Below are 17,846 nucleotides of genomic sequence, written 5' to 3'. Positions count from 1 at the left end.
GCGGGCGGGGCGGGGCGGGCGCGGAGCTTAGGGAGCGCGGGCGGGGCGGGCGTGTGGAGCGGAGGCGGAGCTTGGGCGGGGGCGGAGCTTGGGCGGGGCGGAGCTTGGGCGGGGGCGGGGCGGCCCAGCGGCACCTGGGAAACGCCCGCGCCGGTTAGGGCAGGCGTGGCCGTCGGGGCAGAGGGCTGTGGCCGGCCGCGGGAAGGGGTTCAGGCCGGGAGGCCGGGACGCAGGGGCGGCTGGGAGGCGGTGCTCCAGGGCCGCAGGCGGACGCGGTCTGTGAGCGGCGCCCGGGCTGCGGGGCAGGCGCCTCGGGAGCGCCGGCGCCCATTTTGCCCGCCCGCTGACGCGGCCTACACGCTCCAGGGACAACCCTGAGGCAGCTCCGCCGCGCGGGTCAGCCTCTCGAGCCAGTGGGACGCTCTTTGGGAAATTCCGTCCTAAGATAGTTAAGGTTTTATTTCGTTTTGTTTCCAAGTTGCGGCCCCTGAATTTTGTCCCACTCTTCCCTGGACCACTTCCGCTTGCCGGCCCTTGCCTGGAAACTTCGGTTCGGGTGACCTCGGCCCCAGATGCCCCTCTGCTCGCCCCTGGCTCACGTCCTGATCCCCGCTTGACTGACCCGAGGTGGGGGACCTGGAAGTTTTAGCCTCGCTGATCCCGAGGCGGATTAATTAGCCCAAGAAACATTATATTCATGTGAGTAACCTCTTGCAGAAACAGTGCTATACTGTATCTGAAAAAGTATCACTCTCAAACTTGGCTGCTGCTACTCTCTGCAAAGAATGTTAACTATTTGTTCTAGGGAAGGGGAATGGGGGACTTCAGGTTTTATTCAAGGTCGGGTGTATCACAGTAGTTATCCACTCTACGAGTTTCCTCGGTTCCCTTGTCTGGACGCTCTCAGACATGGTGAAATGATAGGTAAAAGTAATTTTCTTTCGCCGTATGCCAAATGTGCCATGGGTTGAAAGTAGCGATCTTTCAACTCCCAAGGTTAGGAATTACAGGGGATTTGGGGAACGGTTCAAAAATCAAAGAAAAATCTATGCCGAGCCACCTCCACAGCCCATCGGTGTTTCTGTTTGTTTGATCTCGCTTTCTATCTATTCGCTGTGGAGTTTGGAAGCCAGGTAGACATGGCAGTACTGGAAAGGGAACATTCCCAAGGTGCTACCTGAAGAGGTGTTGATGCTTTGCTCTTTTCTCCCTAGTCAGTTCCAACCCACGTCTTTCCACAGATAGGGCCCTCATCCAGTAGAACTATCTGTGGTATGTATGCCAGCAACCTCCATTTTTACCTAATGCTTCAGGATCACATGGCACAACTTTCCGTGATTCATTTTGATAATGATGAAGCTCGGGAGAAATTTCAAGTGTGCAATTACATTGGACCCACGTAAATTTTCGCTTAAGTTTCGATTTTGCACCACATATTTTCAATTACTGTTCGTGGCTAGTATGCTCTGCCCTGATGGGGCGAGAGTGGCTGTGATTATGTTCAGTGATGGGATATTTTGAGTTTATAAATTGTCTTTAGGCACCTTCAAAAAGAAAAAAAACAAACCCTTTGTTTGTTGATGTTAATCTCATAATCTAGAATGGCATTCTCTAACTTTTATAATGCTCATGGCTTCATTTTATAGCCCTAAACGTTTAATAACATGTATGGCAAGCTTAATATGTGCTAGCCCAGTGGTTCTCAACCTTCTGGCCCTTTAAATACAGTTCCTCATGTTGTGACCCAACCATAAAATTATTTTCGTTGCTACTTCATAACTGTAATGTTGCTACTGTTATGAATCGTAATGTAAATATCTGATATGCAGGATGGTCTTAGGCGACCCCTGTGAAAGGGTCCTTCCACCACCAAAGGGGTTGGGACCCACAGGTTGAGAACCACTGTGCTAGACGATCTACTAAGCACTTACAGACTTTGTGTAAACTGCCCCAATTTGGAATCCGGCTCTGCAACTTCCTAGCAGTGTGGCCTCAAGCAAGTTACCTAACTTCTCTGTGCCTTCTCTTATCTTTTTTTTTTTAAATAACCCTCACCTGAGGATATGTTTTTATTGATTTGAGAGAGAGAGAGAGAAACATCATTTGGTTGCCTCCTGTGTGCGCCCCAACCTGGGACGGAACCCACAACCTGGGTATGTGCTCTGACTAGGAATCGAACCTGCTGCCCACCAGAGCAGGGCTACTTCCCTCATCTTTAAGTGGGGGGAAAAATAGTATTAATCTAATCAGGTGATTATGAAAATTAAAAGTGTCAATGTATATGAAACACATAGGAAGTGCTAAATAATTGCTGACTATTCTAATCAATATGTTCTTTAATTCTCATTTTACAAATCAGAAAACAAGTGTAGAAAATTTAACTGAGGTCACACAGCTAGTAAGTGGCAAAACCAGGATTTATACACAGGCCAGTCTGATTCCAGGTATATATGTTCTTGGTATCCTCATCTATTATAATTGGATGAGTTCATTAATTGATTTCAAATGAAATAAGTGTATTTAACTGATTAATGTTTAAAAACTGTTAAAACACCTGGAAATTAAAGCAAACTCCTTTTTTTTAAAGACACAAAATAATCTATTCTGTAAAGGAAAAATAATGGTTTTACTTAGATTACTACCTAAGGAAGCCTTCTATATTTTATATCATCCATTTAAAACATAATTAATTTACAGAACCCCTTACTAATAAATAGTCTCTCTAGGCCAGTGTGGTCTCCGATTGTGGCATTAAGGTGACCTCCATGGGGACAATCTCTTTTAGTGCCTTCATGGATGATAAAGCTATATAAACACTTTTTAAATGTATTTGAATTTGCAGCTGGAGTATTCCTTGAGTTGAGTGGAACAAGTTTATGTTCTGTGTATTGTAGCGCACCTTTTACCTAAGCTTATCTTGAGGTTTTAAGAGATTTGTCCTAGTTCAAGGGGTCCTGAATTTTGTGAGCAAGTTTTATGTGCAGAGAAATGCTCTCTAGTCAAATAAATTTGGGAAATGTTAAACGACATAAAGTTTCTATACTACATAACTTGCCAGAGCTTTTACATGTGTTAACATGCTTTATGACGCTATCAGATTCCCAAATTTATTGGACCAAGGAAAAAGTTAGGGGCACGTGTTCCAAGAATCACATTTAGAGAAATGGTGTCCCATTCATACAACCTGTGATTTTGTGGGCTTTGATCTTAATCCCTCTCACTCAGCCTTTGCTTTTGCTGTTCTCTGTTGAGGATGTTGGTTAATGTTCACGTGATGGCTTCTCAGTCCCTTGATCACTGCAGTCGCCTTTTACTGGGCCTTCATGCTCTCTGAGTAGTAAGTAGCGTAAGCAAGTCCGGAGTCGCATGCTGATGCCCAGCATATTGGCCTTTGGGTCTCAACAGCACATCATGCTGCCTTTCGAGCATATTTTGTAATGACTCATAGGCCTCTTTGTAGTGATTCATAGTAACTCAGATCATCATCTCCAATTTGTTTGCCCACTGGAATTATTTCCTTTTCACGTCAGTGTAACCAGTAAAATTTCGCTTTCCAAAACAAACTTAAATGTCAATAATGTTGGTTGTTGCTACAACCTATCTGTGAAGTTGAGATGGTACTGAAACCCATTAACACTTGGTTTCTACTTAAAAAAAAAAAAAGTAGCCACACTTACTTCTTTTGTACTTGAAATCCAGACTTTAATATATTTTCTTTTGACATTAGCATTTACTGGGTTTTTGTTTATATCACTCCTTCCCAAAGCCCCGGGGAAGAGGAGAGGCAGAACAATGATTATCTATTTGACTAGTATTTGAGACTTGGGGTGCCCAGTACTGTATCATTCGTGCTACTGAAGAGCTTAAAGTAGTGCATTTGGGGAGAGCCAGGACTTGTGAAATAAGCAGAGCAAATATGCAAAGAAATATATAATTAGAGGCTAAAATATGAGTTTAGACTTAAAAGCTATAGTAGTCATAGGGAGGCAAGAAGTTTTCATGGAAAAGGCAGACACTTGCCCTCGGCCATAATAGTACTGAGGTAGAGAGGCCTGAGGAGGCATTTTAGGCAAGTGGAGAGCAAAATCAAGGATATAGAGCTAAAATTAGCCGGTGTTTGGGAGAAAGTTTATCTCAAATACAGTGGTAGTGGTTCTTCCTAGAATTGGTGACAGATAGCATGCAGCAACTGAAGCAGATGAAGGGGTTCAAGACAACTAGTAAATTTCTGCAGGAACAGGATGGGTGGTGTTGCCATTGAGAGAAATCAGAATTTGGTTAAGGAGAAGGGGTTTCACTTTAGGTGAATTTGAAATGAGGGAACCATGTAAGACAGGAAATTTGAAATGAAAGAGCCCTATAAGACAGGAGCTGACAATGGACTCAGTCAGAGTACACTGGGCAAAGCAACTATGATGTTAAATTATTCACTAAAATCAGACCCTTTCTTAAATCTATAAAAGATATTTTCTACTTTCCTTTTAAGGGAAGGTAAACTAACAGTGTTTAGAAAAACATCAGACTCAGATTATTGTTCTGAACAAAGGGCTTGGTTCAGCTCAATTAATCCTTTCTGGCTCACTTTGTCCTGGGCTGCTTCATTCTGTGTTCTGGCATCTCATTTGCTCCGGACAGTCTCACTGGAGGGTTTAACAACTTCCCAAGCTGTGCTGGGGTTCCTTTCCCACCTAATGGCAACCCAATTGGAATAGGAGGCCTGTGTTTTGTGGGGAGATCCCCCAGTGTTGTACCTGTGCTCTGCCAAAAGTAGAAACACAGTGAAAACTGTGCGATACAAAATGCCAAGGGCAGGCGAAGTTATTGTGAGGCCCTGAAGTGAGATCCAGGGCTGGGCAGAGGATGTATGGGTTTCGAGCCCAGTTTGCCCGATGTGAAGAGTTGGTCCAGGAGGTGGGATTCCTTTATACCTCTCGAAGGACAGAGGGACTTTTCTGGGTTTCCGACTCGGGAAATCATAATTTAAACCCACACTTGTATGGAAAAATGCACTCCTGTGACATCCTGAAAAGCATTACTAAGATGAAACAAGAACCTAGGTGGATAATTATCATTTTCTTTCACTCAGCTCCAAATCGCCATGGTCCCAAAGCCTCTTGCAGCTCAGAAATTCCATGAAGCTACCTTAAATATTCTCCCTAATACGCATACCCCCTTCTGGAAATGCCCAGCTGCGATACCTTTCTAAGTAAACTGATAAATAGGTCGTTTGCTCTGAAAACAAACTTTTAATTTCAATTTAGAAAGCCATGCACATGATTCACCTTCTCAGTCAGTGGGGCGTTCATCTGTCTTTCATAACGCATTCCTGCCCAAATAAGTGTGTCCTTAGGCACACTCCTACGCATATTCTGTTGCTAACTTCACTTCGTCAGATACTGCTTTGTGAATGCAAGCTTGAGACCACTGCCCAGCTTCCTGTAATGCTAGTCCTACATTTCCACAGAACTCCTTACCTAACTAAATTCTTGAGTGCTTTGTAGGCAACCCAGGGCTCTGCCTGAGTGTCACTTCAGTGCCTTGCAGGGAGCTTCAGATGGCCTTGGTTCTATTTAGACTGTGCACGTAGACATATATGAAGTTTGGTTCTGGTTGGTGGTTGCTAGTACCAGGTCACCTGGCTCACTGGTGAGTTCATTCAAACCCCAAAAGTCACACCTGTGTCCTGTGCACGGGTGCTGCAGGCTTAGGTGGAGAAAAGCAGGGCTAGAATTGGAACTCAAAGCCCAGAATGGCAGGAGAGGATGTGGGGGCTCCACCCGATCGCCTCTGGGTTCACCAAGAGGGTATCTACCGAGACGAATACCAGCGCACGTGGGTGGCCGTCGTGGAACAGGTAACTTTACGTTTTGCTTATTTCTTTTTTGATTTTGCTTTCAATCAACTTGGTTTCTGACTAGTCACAGTATCCTGAAAGTCTTTGGTTTTATTTTTGATCATTTCTTTCCATCAGGGGACGAGTTTCCTAAGGGCACGAATCCAGCAAGTTCAGGTTCCCTTAGGTGACGCAGTTAGGCCAAGTCACCTTCTTACCTCCCAGCTACCTCTCATGTGGCAACTCTACCCTGAGCAGCGCTACATGGATAACAACTCTCGCTTGTGGCAGATCCAGCATCATTTAATGGTACACATGTTGCTTAATCATTTTCCATCATATTGGGACTCTTGTAACAGAGTACTCTATAAACTTTTCTTTTTCTGACAGGTCAGGGGAGTACAGGAGCTGTTGCTTAAGCTTTTGCCTGATGATTAACCTGGTACGTATTTTTGTTTCTCCACTGTCTCTCTCTCTCTTCTTTTTCACTCTGTCCGGCTGTGGTGATTTTAATGATCTATTTTTTTCCAGGTGCTGGGATTCTAGGAAGAAATGCTCCTCTGTTCTGTTCAGTATATGGCAATCACTTCATCCACCACTGCAGTGCACCCACCTGTGGGCCTGGGGGAGGGAGTGGGTTGAAAAACTGCTCAAGAACACAGAAGTTTAGGAAGGGTCATGAAGAACGCCGCAAGTGGAACTGCAGAGAGGGGGTTACACAGGCAGAAAGCGAGTCAACAAAAGCCCTTAGTCAGGATTCGTAACTTGAAATTGACTCCTTTGGAAATTGCCATAGAACCTTTAATGGACATCATCAGCCGGAACTGGGATCTGATGAATCCCACAAAAGTCAGCACCTGCTACACAACAGATGCTCTGATCACCAAGGACTTGGTACTGATTTAGAGAGAAGAGAGCAGCTCCTAGCAGCATCAACATCTATTGGTCGTTTCTTTGCCCTGCAGCAATTCACCTGCCTTTCCTTCTCCCATCCTGTAAATATCTTGGGTTTTGCTCCAGTGTTTCCCATCCCAGTACTGACCTAACTTGGATCTACTAAGAATTTAGGGAGCTCTAAGAGAAAAAAAGAGGTTATTTGCATTAATGAAATTAGCTACAAAGGCTCCTGGCCCTTTTTCTTTCTGAAATTGTGTCTTCAAATTCTTAGATGTTGCTAATAATCAAAATAGTGGGCACTTAAGATTATTCTCTGGTTACAGATATGTTAAATAAGTCTTTTCTGTAAGAGCTCAAAAAAAATTTTTAGCTGCTAAACTAGCATTTATCTCAGGGCCAAATATTGCTGATCCCTAAGAAACCATTTACTGCCTGATAATTTCCTGAGTTAAAATAGTTATAACAGTTTATATGCAAAAAAAAACAACAACCCTTAGTTTTGCTTTTTAAAAATCTCAGGAACAATAGCTACCACGTAGCGAGTCCTTACTGCCTTCCAGGCACTATTCTATGCACGTCGTATACTTTTAATTCTTCCACCAATGCTTTGAGGTAGGTATGATCCCCAGTTTACACATTAATAATAAGGGGAAAGGCTCAAGGAGCTTGATCATTGCCAAGGGTAGTTCTGTCAATGACAGAGTGGGCAGTGGGCGGGTCCTTCAGGCTGCGGCGTCGGCTCCTCTAGTCCAACATTGGTTTACAATATTCAGGATGAATTTATTGAATTCAAGGGTCTTTTTCCCATGTAAAGCTACTTATATCTTTCAAATCAAATGAAATGGCTATTATAAAAAATACAGTTGATTCACCTATGAATGGGAAGAGTATTTTTCAGTGTAACAGTCTTCCAACAATTGGAAGGGCATACTGCTTGTCTCTGAAGAAAATTCCTCCTGGAGGGGCTTTAAAGTCCTTAAAAATAAAAGACAAAATAAAAATCATTTTTCTTATTTTAGTTTACTGGATATGCTGCAGAAGGATCCGTGCCAGAAACAAGCCTGTGAAATACAGAAATGTTTACAAGGTACTATGTTCAATGCTTTTTACATAGTTTCCACTTTATCTGTGAACCAACTACAAGCGACCAATTGTTCTCTTTATCAGCAAACTATATTAACTCCTCTCAGAATAGAATATTTCTGTAATTAATGTAGCCTGAAGATCTTTCTCACTGTACAATTGAAGATATAGAAAATAAAAAGTGATGTGATCTGACCTTGTGGTTTACAATTTTGGGTGTATAGTAAAATCACATGGGAAGCTTTAAAAACTTGCCCAGAACAATGAAATCAGACTTCCAGTGAGTGGGGTCTGCGCAGAGGGACCTAAGAAGCTGACCACGTGATTTTAATGTGCAGGCAGAGTTGAGAATTACTAAGCTGAGCAAAATCCTTATAAAAAAAAAAGACTAGTTTTAAAATAGGTTGATTATACTTAACTGCCTAATAACTCACTTTTTAAAAGCAGTCAGGTTAGAATGGGGGGGGGGGGTGTTGAAAATGCAATTGGAATTCAGGCTGCCAAACTTAGCAACTAACTTTTAAAGGTAAAAGTGAATTTCAACTAAAGTCTATGTGATGTGATTTGTCTATTTGGTTTTAAATCAGCCAATATGTTTGAACAAATGCCAGAGGATTTCTTTTTTTTTTAATCAGTAAATGATTATTGGCAGAACAAATGAAAAAAAGCATCAAAACGATGTGAATTTGAAAACTGACTTTTTGATCATTTTTCCATTTTTAAAGTACAATAATAGAGATGGATACCCATGAAAATAGAGAAAGGTAGGAAGGGAAAATGTTGAGTTCCCCCAAAGACTCAACATCAAAGAAAATCCTTGTTTGTATATTTTCTCTTTTTAATGTCTATTCATTCTTGAACTTTCCATTTTATGATGTAAGCAATATTATCTGTAAAATCTTTTAATCTAAAGTGTTTATAACAATGCCATTTTATTCATCCCTTTCTCCAAATTTAAGAGAAATGAAAAATCTTTTTCACAATTAATTTCTTCCAAATAAATTAACTGATTTGAACTAGCAACCCATGACTTAGGGCAGCGGTTCTTAACCTGTGGGTGGCGACCCCTTTGGGGGTCGAACGACCCTTTCACAGGGGTCGCCTAAGACCATCGGAAAACACATATTGAATATATAATTACATATTGTTTTTGTGATTAATCACTATGCTTTAATTATGTTCAATTTGTAACAATGAAAATACATCCTGCATATCAGATATTTACATTAAGATTCATAACAGTGGCAAAATTACAGTTAAGAAGTAGCAATGGAAATAATTTTATGGTTGGGGGTCACCACAACATGAGGAACTGTATTAAAGGGTCGAGAGATTAGGAAGGTTGAGAACTACTGACTTAGGGAGAACAAGAATCAAGTTAGAACTAGTTATACCCCTTGCCACAGTGTGGGAGGGTTGAGGGCTGGAAGGACTAAGAGTTCGAATTAATCATTCCCTGGATGACAGTTATAGCCAAAAGGGCTTTAACCATATTAAGTCATTTGATCATTTCATCCATGAGGTAGATGTTACCATGACCTCCATTTTACAGATGTGGAAATCAACACAGAAGTTACATAACTTGCCCAGGGTCACACAACTAGTAAGGGGTACAGTGAGGGTTTGAATCCCACTGATCTGGCTACGAGCCTGGACTCAGCAACTCCACTATACTCTGGGTGATCAGAATTGTCTTTCCTATCACAGGCTAACTCCCATGCAGTCCAATTTAGTATCGAGGGACCCAAGTCAATTGAAGATGATTTAGAACCGTTAGGTCAAGTCCTCCTTGACTTAGGATCTATGTATAGCCGGGTCTGCAAATGTTTTCTATAAAGGTCCAAACAGGAAATAGTTTAGGCTTTGGAGGCCAGGAGGTCTTTGTTGGAGAGAGAGAGGGAAAGAGGAGAGGCAAATTACAACCCTTTAAAAATGTAAAAACCAGTATTAGCTCACAACTGTAAAAAAGGGTTGACTCAGGCTGCAGTTTCAAACCTCTGATGCATAGACTTGGTAGGGAAGCTTCTAGTAGCCACGTTAAACTGTATGCAAAATGCATTTTTCATATGCGCATTTTTCTAATTCACCAAATTGTAAAGGAGTTAGTGACCAAGGAACATGAACTATTAACTCAACCTTAAGGAAAATGAGCCCAGTTGGTTGAGCTTTGAGGTCAACCTATGAACCAGAAGCTCACAGTTTGATTCCTGGTCAGGGCACCACGTCCAGGTTGCAGGCTTGATCCCCAGTGGGGAGTGTGCAGGAGGCAGCCGATCAATGATACTCTCTCATCATTGATGTTTCTATCTCTCCTTCTCCCTCTCTGAAATCAATAAAAATACATACATTTTTTAAAAGAAAAGAAAATTATATAGAAAAATACCTTTTGACCACTCTGTAAATCATACTTTTCTTCCTGGTCTCTAACTCAGGAAGAATTCCATGGACTTTAATATATCCTCTTTCTTCCAGGTCTGTACATACAGTAAAGTAAAAAGGAGTGGGAAGCATTGATCTAACCCCCCAACTCCCTGTGCCTTAGTCCTATGAGATCATGACTAGATTCTGCCTGTCTGTTTTTCAGCCAACAACTACATGGAATCTAAGTGTCAGGCTGTCATCCAAGAACTTCGTAAGTGTTGTGCTCGCTATCCCAAGGGAAGATCTCTCGTCTGTTCAGGATTTGAAAAAGAAGAGGAAGAAAAGCTGAAGTCCACATCAAAGTAAAGTTCTGCGGAGAAGTTCAATGCTGCACCACCTTTCCACCAAGCGAGTTCTATTTATCCTCCTGACTCTTCAGGCCAGGTAGCAGCAAATAGCAAATGAAAAAGTCAACTATAAAAGTTAATAAATATGCCATCTATGCAGAACAGATAGAAATATATTAAACAAATATGTAGAATGTAATAAAACTGAGCTGCTAAAATAAACCTGTTATGTGAAAAAATTTTGGTTTGGTACTGTGATATCATCACTCACAGGAAATATATATTTGGTTTTTGTCTCCATTCCAGACACAAACCTCCTAAAACCTTTGGAATTTCCTAAGTGATACGCAAGATAAAGATATCTTATTACATTAATGAGGTGACTTTTAATGAGGAAAGCTCCTAGGTAACCCATGGCTGGGGGCCGGTTGCCATGGGAACCACGTGATTAGAGGGTTGGAACTTTTAGTCCCCACCCCCATGCCCACAGCCAATTTCTGGGGAAGGGAAGAGGGGCTGGAGAAGATTGAGTTCAATCACTAGTAGCCAAGTGTTTGGTGAAAACATCTCTCCTGTGACATCGTTGATAGATTACATGCTAAATTCAAAGGTTTCTCTAACCCAACCCCATTCCCGTTTTCTATATATATAAAAGCCTAAGTGACCAACCAGTAACTATGATGCACACTGACCACCAGGGGGCAGACACTCAACACACAGGCATGGAAACATGGAACAGACTGGTGAATCTCAGAGGGAAGTGGGGTGGGGAGAGATTAACCAAAGATCTTATATGCATACTAGAGGCCCAGTGCACGGATTCATGCACCGGTGGGGTCCCTCAGCCTGGCCTTCAGGGATCAGGCCGAAACTGGCCTGGTGCACAGATTCTTGCACCAGTGGGGTCCCTCGGCCTGGCAGAAACCGGCAGTCCAACATCCCCTGAGGGGTCCCAGATTGTAAGAGAGTGCAGGCCAGGCCAAGGGACCCCACTGGTGTACGAATCCATGCACCAGGCCTCTAGTATTTTCAATAATTTAAAGCAAAATGTCTTCCCAAATGCAAGAAAGAGCATTTCTTTCTGCTTTTGCATCCCCGTCACAGTGCCTGTCCAGAAGGCATGTCATACTTAGTGAGTGAGTGGTAGAAAAGGCATAGAAATGATTCTTCTTTTTAATGACCCCTAATTTATCATGAGAGAACTTTACTGGAAGTCAGGCAGGCAGCAACTGAATTAGAATTCTTAGGTGGTTTATCTACTCTTTATATTCTTTTTTTTTTATTATTGATTTTTTACAGAGAGGAAGGGAGAGAGATAGAGAGTTAGAAACATCGATAAGAGAGAAACATCGATCAGCTGCCTCCTGCACATCTCCCACTGGGGATGTGCCCGCAACCCAGGTACATGCCCTTGACCGGAATCGAACCTGGGACCCTTCAGTCCGCAGGCCGACACTCTATCCACTGAGCCAAACCGGTTTCGGCTTTTTTTTTTTTTAATATACTTTATCGATCTTCTACAGAGAGGAAGGGAGAGAGCTAGAGAGCTAGAAACATCGATGGGAGAGAAACACCGATCAGCTGCCTCCTGCACATCCTCCACTGGGGATGCGCCCGCAACCCAGGCACATGCCCCCAACCGGAATCGAACCTGGGACCTCTCAGTCCACAGGCCGACGCTCCATCCACCGAGCCAAACCGGTTTTGGCTACTCTTTATATTCTTATGATCAAAACTGATTACAGCAGGTCCTGGTGTTAATATAAGGCTGCCAAAGGAAACCTGTTGACAGTTGTCAGTGACTTCTTTGTGTTTGTGTGTGGTTAATCCTCACCTGATATGTTTACCATTGATTTTTAGAGTGGGAGAGAACGAGAGAGAAAGAGAGAAATATCCGTTGGTTGCCTCCCATTCACGCCCCAACTGGGGCCGGGGACCGAGCCTACAACCGAGGTACATGCCCTTGATCAGAATCAAACCTAGGACCCTTCAGTTCACAGGCTGACACTCTATCCACTGAGCCAAACTGGCTAGGACTATTAGTGACTTCTTACAGTGGATGGGGGGTGGCCAGTATCAAACAGGCCATTTGCTTTCCTCCCTTCCCCCCAACCAAACAAGAAAAAGGTTACTTTCTAAGCAAGAGTAGAAACAAATTCTGATAGGCACCTAATCTTAGTCCAAGCTGCTATGACAAAATACCACAGACAAGGCATTTCTTTTTCATAGTTCTGGCAGCTGGAAGGCCAAGGCCAAGGAACCACAGATTCAGTATCCGGCGAGAGCCTGCTTCCTTATTCGTAGATGGCTGCCTTCTCACTGTGTCTTCATGTGGTGGGAGGGGAGAGGGGGCTCTGTGGGGCCTCTTTCATAAGGGTATTAACCCTTCATGAGGGCTCCACCCCCATAAACTAATCACTTTCCAAAGGCCCCACAGCCAAATACCATTACATTGGGGGTTAGAATTTCAAATGTGAACTTTGGGGTGCACAAACATTCAGTCCATACAAGGATCCTTCCTCGCCTCTTCCAGCATGCTAGACAAAGCCTGCATTGCTGTGGATGGACTGAGATAGTCTATCCCTGATGTGCAAATGCCATTATTATCTGAGACCAACTGTTCTTTAAAGCACCATTCCCCAAAGTGTTTCTAGGAATTGCTATCATAGGGGGGAAAGTCTTCTGTGTTCAGATATGTCTGGGGCATGCTAGGTTAGACCCAGTGTGGGGTCATGCAAGGCTATAGCCCAATTCCCCCCGCCCTGCCCCCAGTCAGTTCAACATTGTTTGCCTGGCTGGTGGCCACAAGAAACAGAGCAGCACAGACCCAGGTGTCTTCCCACGTCCTTGACAGCCAACAAGTCTCGGCAGCCCCTGTTTGTCCTTGGCCTGCACTCAAGCTATTCCAAAGCATGGCACCCCCTCCCCTCTGCTAAATAAGCCCCCACCTGACCCTGGCAGGGTTGGGAAACTTACCCGACAGGCAGCCATTGGGTCTTCCCCATGTGCAAGTAATAAAGGCTATGTCCTGGCCTGCCGGCATGGCTCAGTGGTTGAGTGTTGACCTATAAACCAGGAAATCAAGGTTTGATTCCCAGTCAGGGCACGTGCACAGGTTGCAGGCTCGATCCCCAGTAGGGGGCGTGCAGGAGGCAGCCGATCAATAATTCTCTCTCATCATTGATGTTTTTATCTCTCCTTCTCCCTTCCTCTCTGAAATCAATAAAAATATATATATATTTTTAATATATTTTATTGATTTTTTACAGAGAGGAAGGGAGAGAGAGAGAAACATCGATGAGAGAGAAACATCGATCAGCTGCTTCCTGCACATCTCGTACTGGGGATGTGCCCGCAACCCAGGTACATGCCCTCGACCGGAATCGAACCTGGGACCCTTCAGTCCACAGGCCGACGCTCTATCCACTGAGCCAAACCGGTTTTGGCAATAAAAATATATTTAAAAAAATAAATAAAAGCTACATCCTTCTCTTCTGGTCCCCCACATGGTTTTTCCAGGCTATCAAAGAGCAGCCTGGTGCTCCTGAAATTGGAGCTCTTATGTTGCACACAAGTAAACAGGTTTCTTTCCTGTAAGATTTCAGAGCTTTTCATATGCTAATGTGAATTATGATTCTTTGCAAGGACTATTGTATGCAGTACTTTTCGAAGTATAGCCAGCGAACCCACTCTTCGGACAGCATCTCTCAGGGTGAATGTTCTCCAGAGAGACTTGGAGAAATGGTGCCTTAGAGATGTCTGGCCCACATACCAGGTTAACAGTGCTACAAGTTCATAAAATCATCCAAATGAACCTTTGTGTTCGTAGTGAAACAATTTATTGATTTCAGAGAGGGAAGGAGAGGGAGAGACAAAAACATCAGTGATGAGAATCATTGATCAGCTGCCTCCTGCATGCCCCCTACTGGGGATCGAGCACACAACCCCGGCATGCACCCTGACCAGGAATCAAACTGTGACTTCCTGGTACCTAGGTGATGCTCAACCACTGAGCCATGCCGGCCAAGCAGTACTGAAACAATTGAATAAAACATTTTAAAACTATGTTTATATCATATACAAGTCTAAATTACATTTAAAATGGTCAATTGATGGTGGTGCTGGGATTTCCATTAGGAATCCCATGATCAAATAGATTGCTTTTCTATGCTTTATTATAAAATCATTTTTATTGAGTTAATTACTCGTTTCAAACTTTTAAGTTTTTTTTTCCTAAAAGCAATAAAAAATAAATATTTTTCCTAAAGTATATTACTTTATTTAGGGATTTGAAAGCTTCAAATCAATTGTTCCTTCCTATCTTTTAAATTTAGTCCTGTCTCGGTTTAAGTCAACATCTATTGGCAGGCACTGATTGAACTCTTATTCTTCTTAGCTATTATGACAGAAAAATCAAATAGCCACCAGAGAAGTTTAGTTACTGAGTGTTTTTTATGTGTTAGGGACCATGATTTGCACTGAATCTGTCTTCAGGGAAGAACTGGGAAGGTAAGAACTATGATCTCATCCCGCATTTTAGAGGCTGAAAAGCTTGTAAATGGGCTCTTAGTGATGATAAGTTTAATCACTTGGTTAAGTAGTGAATGACAGACCTCTGCGCTGGAAAGTTGTTTTCCCTCTGTAATGGATATGTGGGGCTATATGTTGATGCCCTACGAATATCCCACAACCTTTCACCTAATAGCTGTAGCATCCCCTGGGGACAAAAGGCCCTGCCTTGCCATTATGCTGCAGTGGTTCTCAACCTTAGCTGCACATTAGAATCACCTGGGAATCTTTTTCAAATCCTGATTTCTGGGCCTCATCCCCCGGAAATTCTGTTTCTTCGTTATGGGATGGGGCCACAACATTAGTAACAAAGAAACAGAATTTCCGGAGGATGAGGCCCAGAAATCAGGATTTGAAAAAGATTGCCACGTGATTCTAATGTGCAGCCAAGGTTGAGAACCACTGTGCTAGAGGGCCAGTGCTCTTCCCTGCATCCACGCCACACTATCCCTGTAACATTTAATACACTGTAATACTACACTTATGTTCAGCACCTGAAGTTGTATGGCATTTAACTTAAAAAGCTTTAAAGGGTCCATTAAGTAATCACTTATTTATTTATTTATTTATTTATTTATTTTGGAGAGAGAAAGGGAGAGGGAGAGAAACATCAGGATTGATTGGCTGCCTCCTACACGCCCCCTACTGGGGATGGTTCCCATGTGCAACCAACTGAGCAACACCAGACAAGTAGTCACTTTTATTATTTTTGTATTTTTGTTTATTGATTTCAGAGGGATAGGGAGAGGGAGAGATAGAAACATCAATGATAAGAGAGAATCATTGGTCGGCTGAGCCCACAATCCAAACATATGCCCTTGACTGGAATCGAACCTGGGTCCCTTCACTCTGCAGGCTGACGCTCTATCCACTGAGCTAAGCCAGCTAGGGCACAAGTATTCACTTTTAACAGCAGAACTATAATTGTATTAGCACCAGCTTCCCACTCTGTATTTCAGTAGTTTTCAACCTTGGCTGCTTATTAGAAACACTTGAGGCATGTGAAAAACTCAGGCTGGCCTGGCCAGCGTGGCTCAGTGGTTGAACATGGACCCATGAAACAGGAGGTCACAGTCCGATTCCCAGTCAGGGCACATGCCTCGGTTATGGGCTCCATCCCCAGGAGGGGGCGTGCAGGAGGCAGCTGATCAATGATTCTCATCATTGATGTTTCTCTCTCTCTCTCTCCCTTCCTCTCTCTGAAATCAATAAAAACAAATTTAAAAAAGAATATGCCTCCCTACCCAATTAAAAATAATAAAACATTTGAAACAAACAAAAATAATGTCTTCCAACTTTAATCACCTCCTGTCTTCTGCCAGCACCCAGTAGGCAGGGCTTTCACCCAAGTAATAGACCAGGCAAGGAAGTCAAGCCCCGCCCCTCTGTCCTGTTGCTTAACGGTCCTAGGCTGAGTGGTGAGAGATTGAACCAAATAGGGAAGCAGGAGCAAAATCTTATTAGTATGTTATCACAATGACAGTGACATGACAACAGGGAGGCTCAGGCAAGAATCCGGTGAGCTAAAACAGTGTCAAGCACTGAGGCGTCTCTCCTTAAGCAGAAAGAAAACATCCTGAATATTTGTTGAGCCTGAACGTAGCCTTGTAAAGCGAAAACGCCCCTGGATCCCTCTCCTCTCTCCTCTGACGTCAGGAAGAACTTGGGGGAGAAGGGACTCAAGCATTATAGCTCTACTGTATCCAGCCCCAAGTCCTCATCCTACCCGGTTCCATCGCAGGAGGAATGCTGGGTCAAAGGATGGCCCAGAGTGGTGAGGATGCCGCGGAGTGAGGAGCCAAGGGGAGATGAGCCTCGTTGGAGCTCCGGCCACCAGGTGTGGATGTTTAGTGCTGATACCTACTTCGCTAAGTGCCAGAGGATAGCCTCCCAATTGGGGTCAAGCTACAGGTTGAGAAGCCCTGAGTGCGGCGTTACACGTTCCTGCCAGCAGGGGGCGACAAAACTATAAACATGTTCAAAGTCAAGTTGCTGGGGCGGAACCACACAGAACACTCTGAATCCCTCAATAAGCCAAGGAAAAACTGCTGTCTCCCCGTCCTCCGCTCCCCACCCCAAAAAAGAACGCTCAGCACATTATTGGACTCTGGGTACTGGAGAAAAATAAGCGCCTCGCTAAACAGGCCTCACTAGTCAAATGAAAATAGTGCATTCACAGTTGCAGTAGCCCGGTCCTGGTATTTTGGTTTTACATGAAGGGGTGGCAGCTCTTCTTCGGAAGGAAATCCTTATCTCCCATTTCACCACCTGAAGCAAAGGTGCTGGCAAGAGAGCCTCAATTTAGAGGCTCCCCCAGATGCCCAAGCCTGCTTCACTGGCGACTCAGCTCAGGGGAAATGCAAGATGTGTGCCAGAGTGCTGCCAGGTTCAACCCTGCACCAGCTCTGCACAGCCACGTGGTGGCCCACTCAAGGCCATTCTCATAGCAGCAGGATGAGGCCCACATGGAATATTGCCCTCAACCATGCCCCTCGGGGTCCCAGAAGCAGACAGCTGGGAATATACTTTAAGAAGACCTATTGCCCAGCCAGTGTGGCGCAGTAGTTGAGCATCAACCTATGAACCAGGAAGTCATGGTTCAATTCCCAACCAAAGCACTGCTCAGGTTGTGGGCTCAATCCCCAGTGTGGGGTGTGCAGGAGGCAGACGAACAATGATTCTCTCTCATCAATGATGTTTCTATCTCTCACTCCCTCTCCCTTCCTCTCTGAAATCAATAAAAATATTTTTAAAAT

General features: G+C 43.7%; 2 protein-coding genes across 4 annotated transcripts; both read left to right on the top strand.

Annotated features, from left to right (window-relative positions):
- Positions 1-185: 185 nt before the first annotated feature.
- On the top strand, positions 186-10,760 carry CMC4 (C-X9-C motif containing 4). Of its 3 annotated transcripts, XM_081081222.1 has the most exons (4): positions 6,233-6,275; positions 6,365-6,828; positions 7,750-7,817; positions 10,398-10,760. In XM_081081222.1, the coding sequence occupies exons 3-4, from the start codon at positions 7,760-7,762 to the stop codon at positions 10,538-10,540; spliced, it is 201 nt and encodes a 66-aa protein (XP_080937348.1). In that variant the 5' UTR covers positions 6,233-6,275; positions 6,365-6,828; positions 7,750-7,759; the 3' UTR covers positions 10,541-10,760. The 3 variants fall into 3 exon arrangements, with proteins under 3 accessions (XP_080937349.1, XP_080937347.1, XP_080937348.1); XM_081081223.1 differs by lacking the exons at positions 6,233-6,275; positions 6,365-6,828 and adding an exon at positions 186-454; XM_081081221.1 differs by lacking the exons at positions 6,233-6,275; positions 6,365-6,828 and adding an exon at positions 189-699.
- On the top strand, positions 5,703-6,828 carry MTCP1 (mature T cell proliferation 1). The gene is made up of 4 exons (XM_081081220.1): positions 5,703-5,854; positions 5,972-6,142; positions 6,224-6,275; positions 6,365-6,828. The coding sequence occupies exons 1-3, from the start codon at positions 5,750-5,752 to the stop codon at positions 6,269-6,271; spliced, it is 324 nt and encodes a 107-aa protein (XP_080937346.1). The 5' UTR covers positions 5,703-5,749; the 3' UTR covers positions 6,272-6,275; positions 6,365-6,828.
- Positions 10,761-17,846: the final 7,086 nt, after the last annotated feature.

The sequence above is a fragment of the Myotis nattereri genome (genome assembly GCF_964212035.1).
Source record: "Myotis nattereri genome assembly, chromosome: X".
Taxonomy (NCBI): domain Eukaryota; kingdom Metazoa; phylum Chordata; class Mammalia; order Chiroptera; family Vespertilionidae; genus Myotis; species Myotis nattereri.
This window is presented reverse-complemented; position numbering and strand designations above follow the sequence as displayed.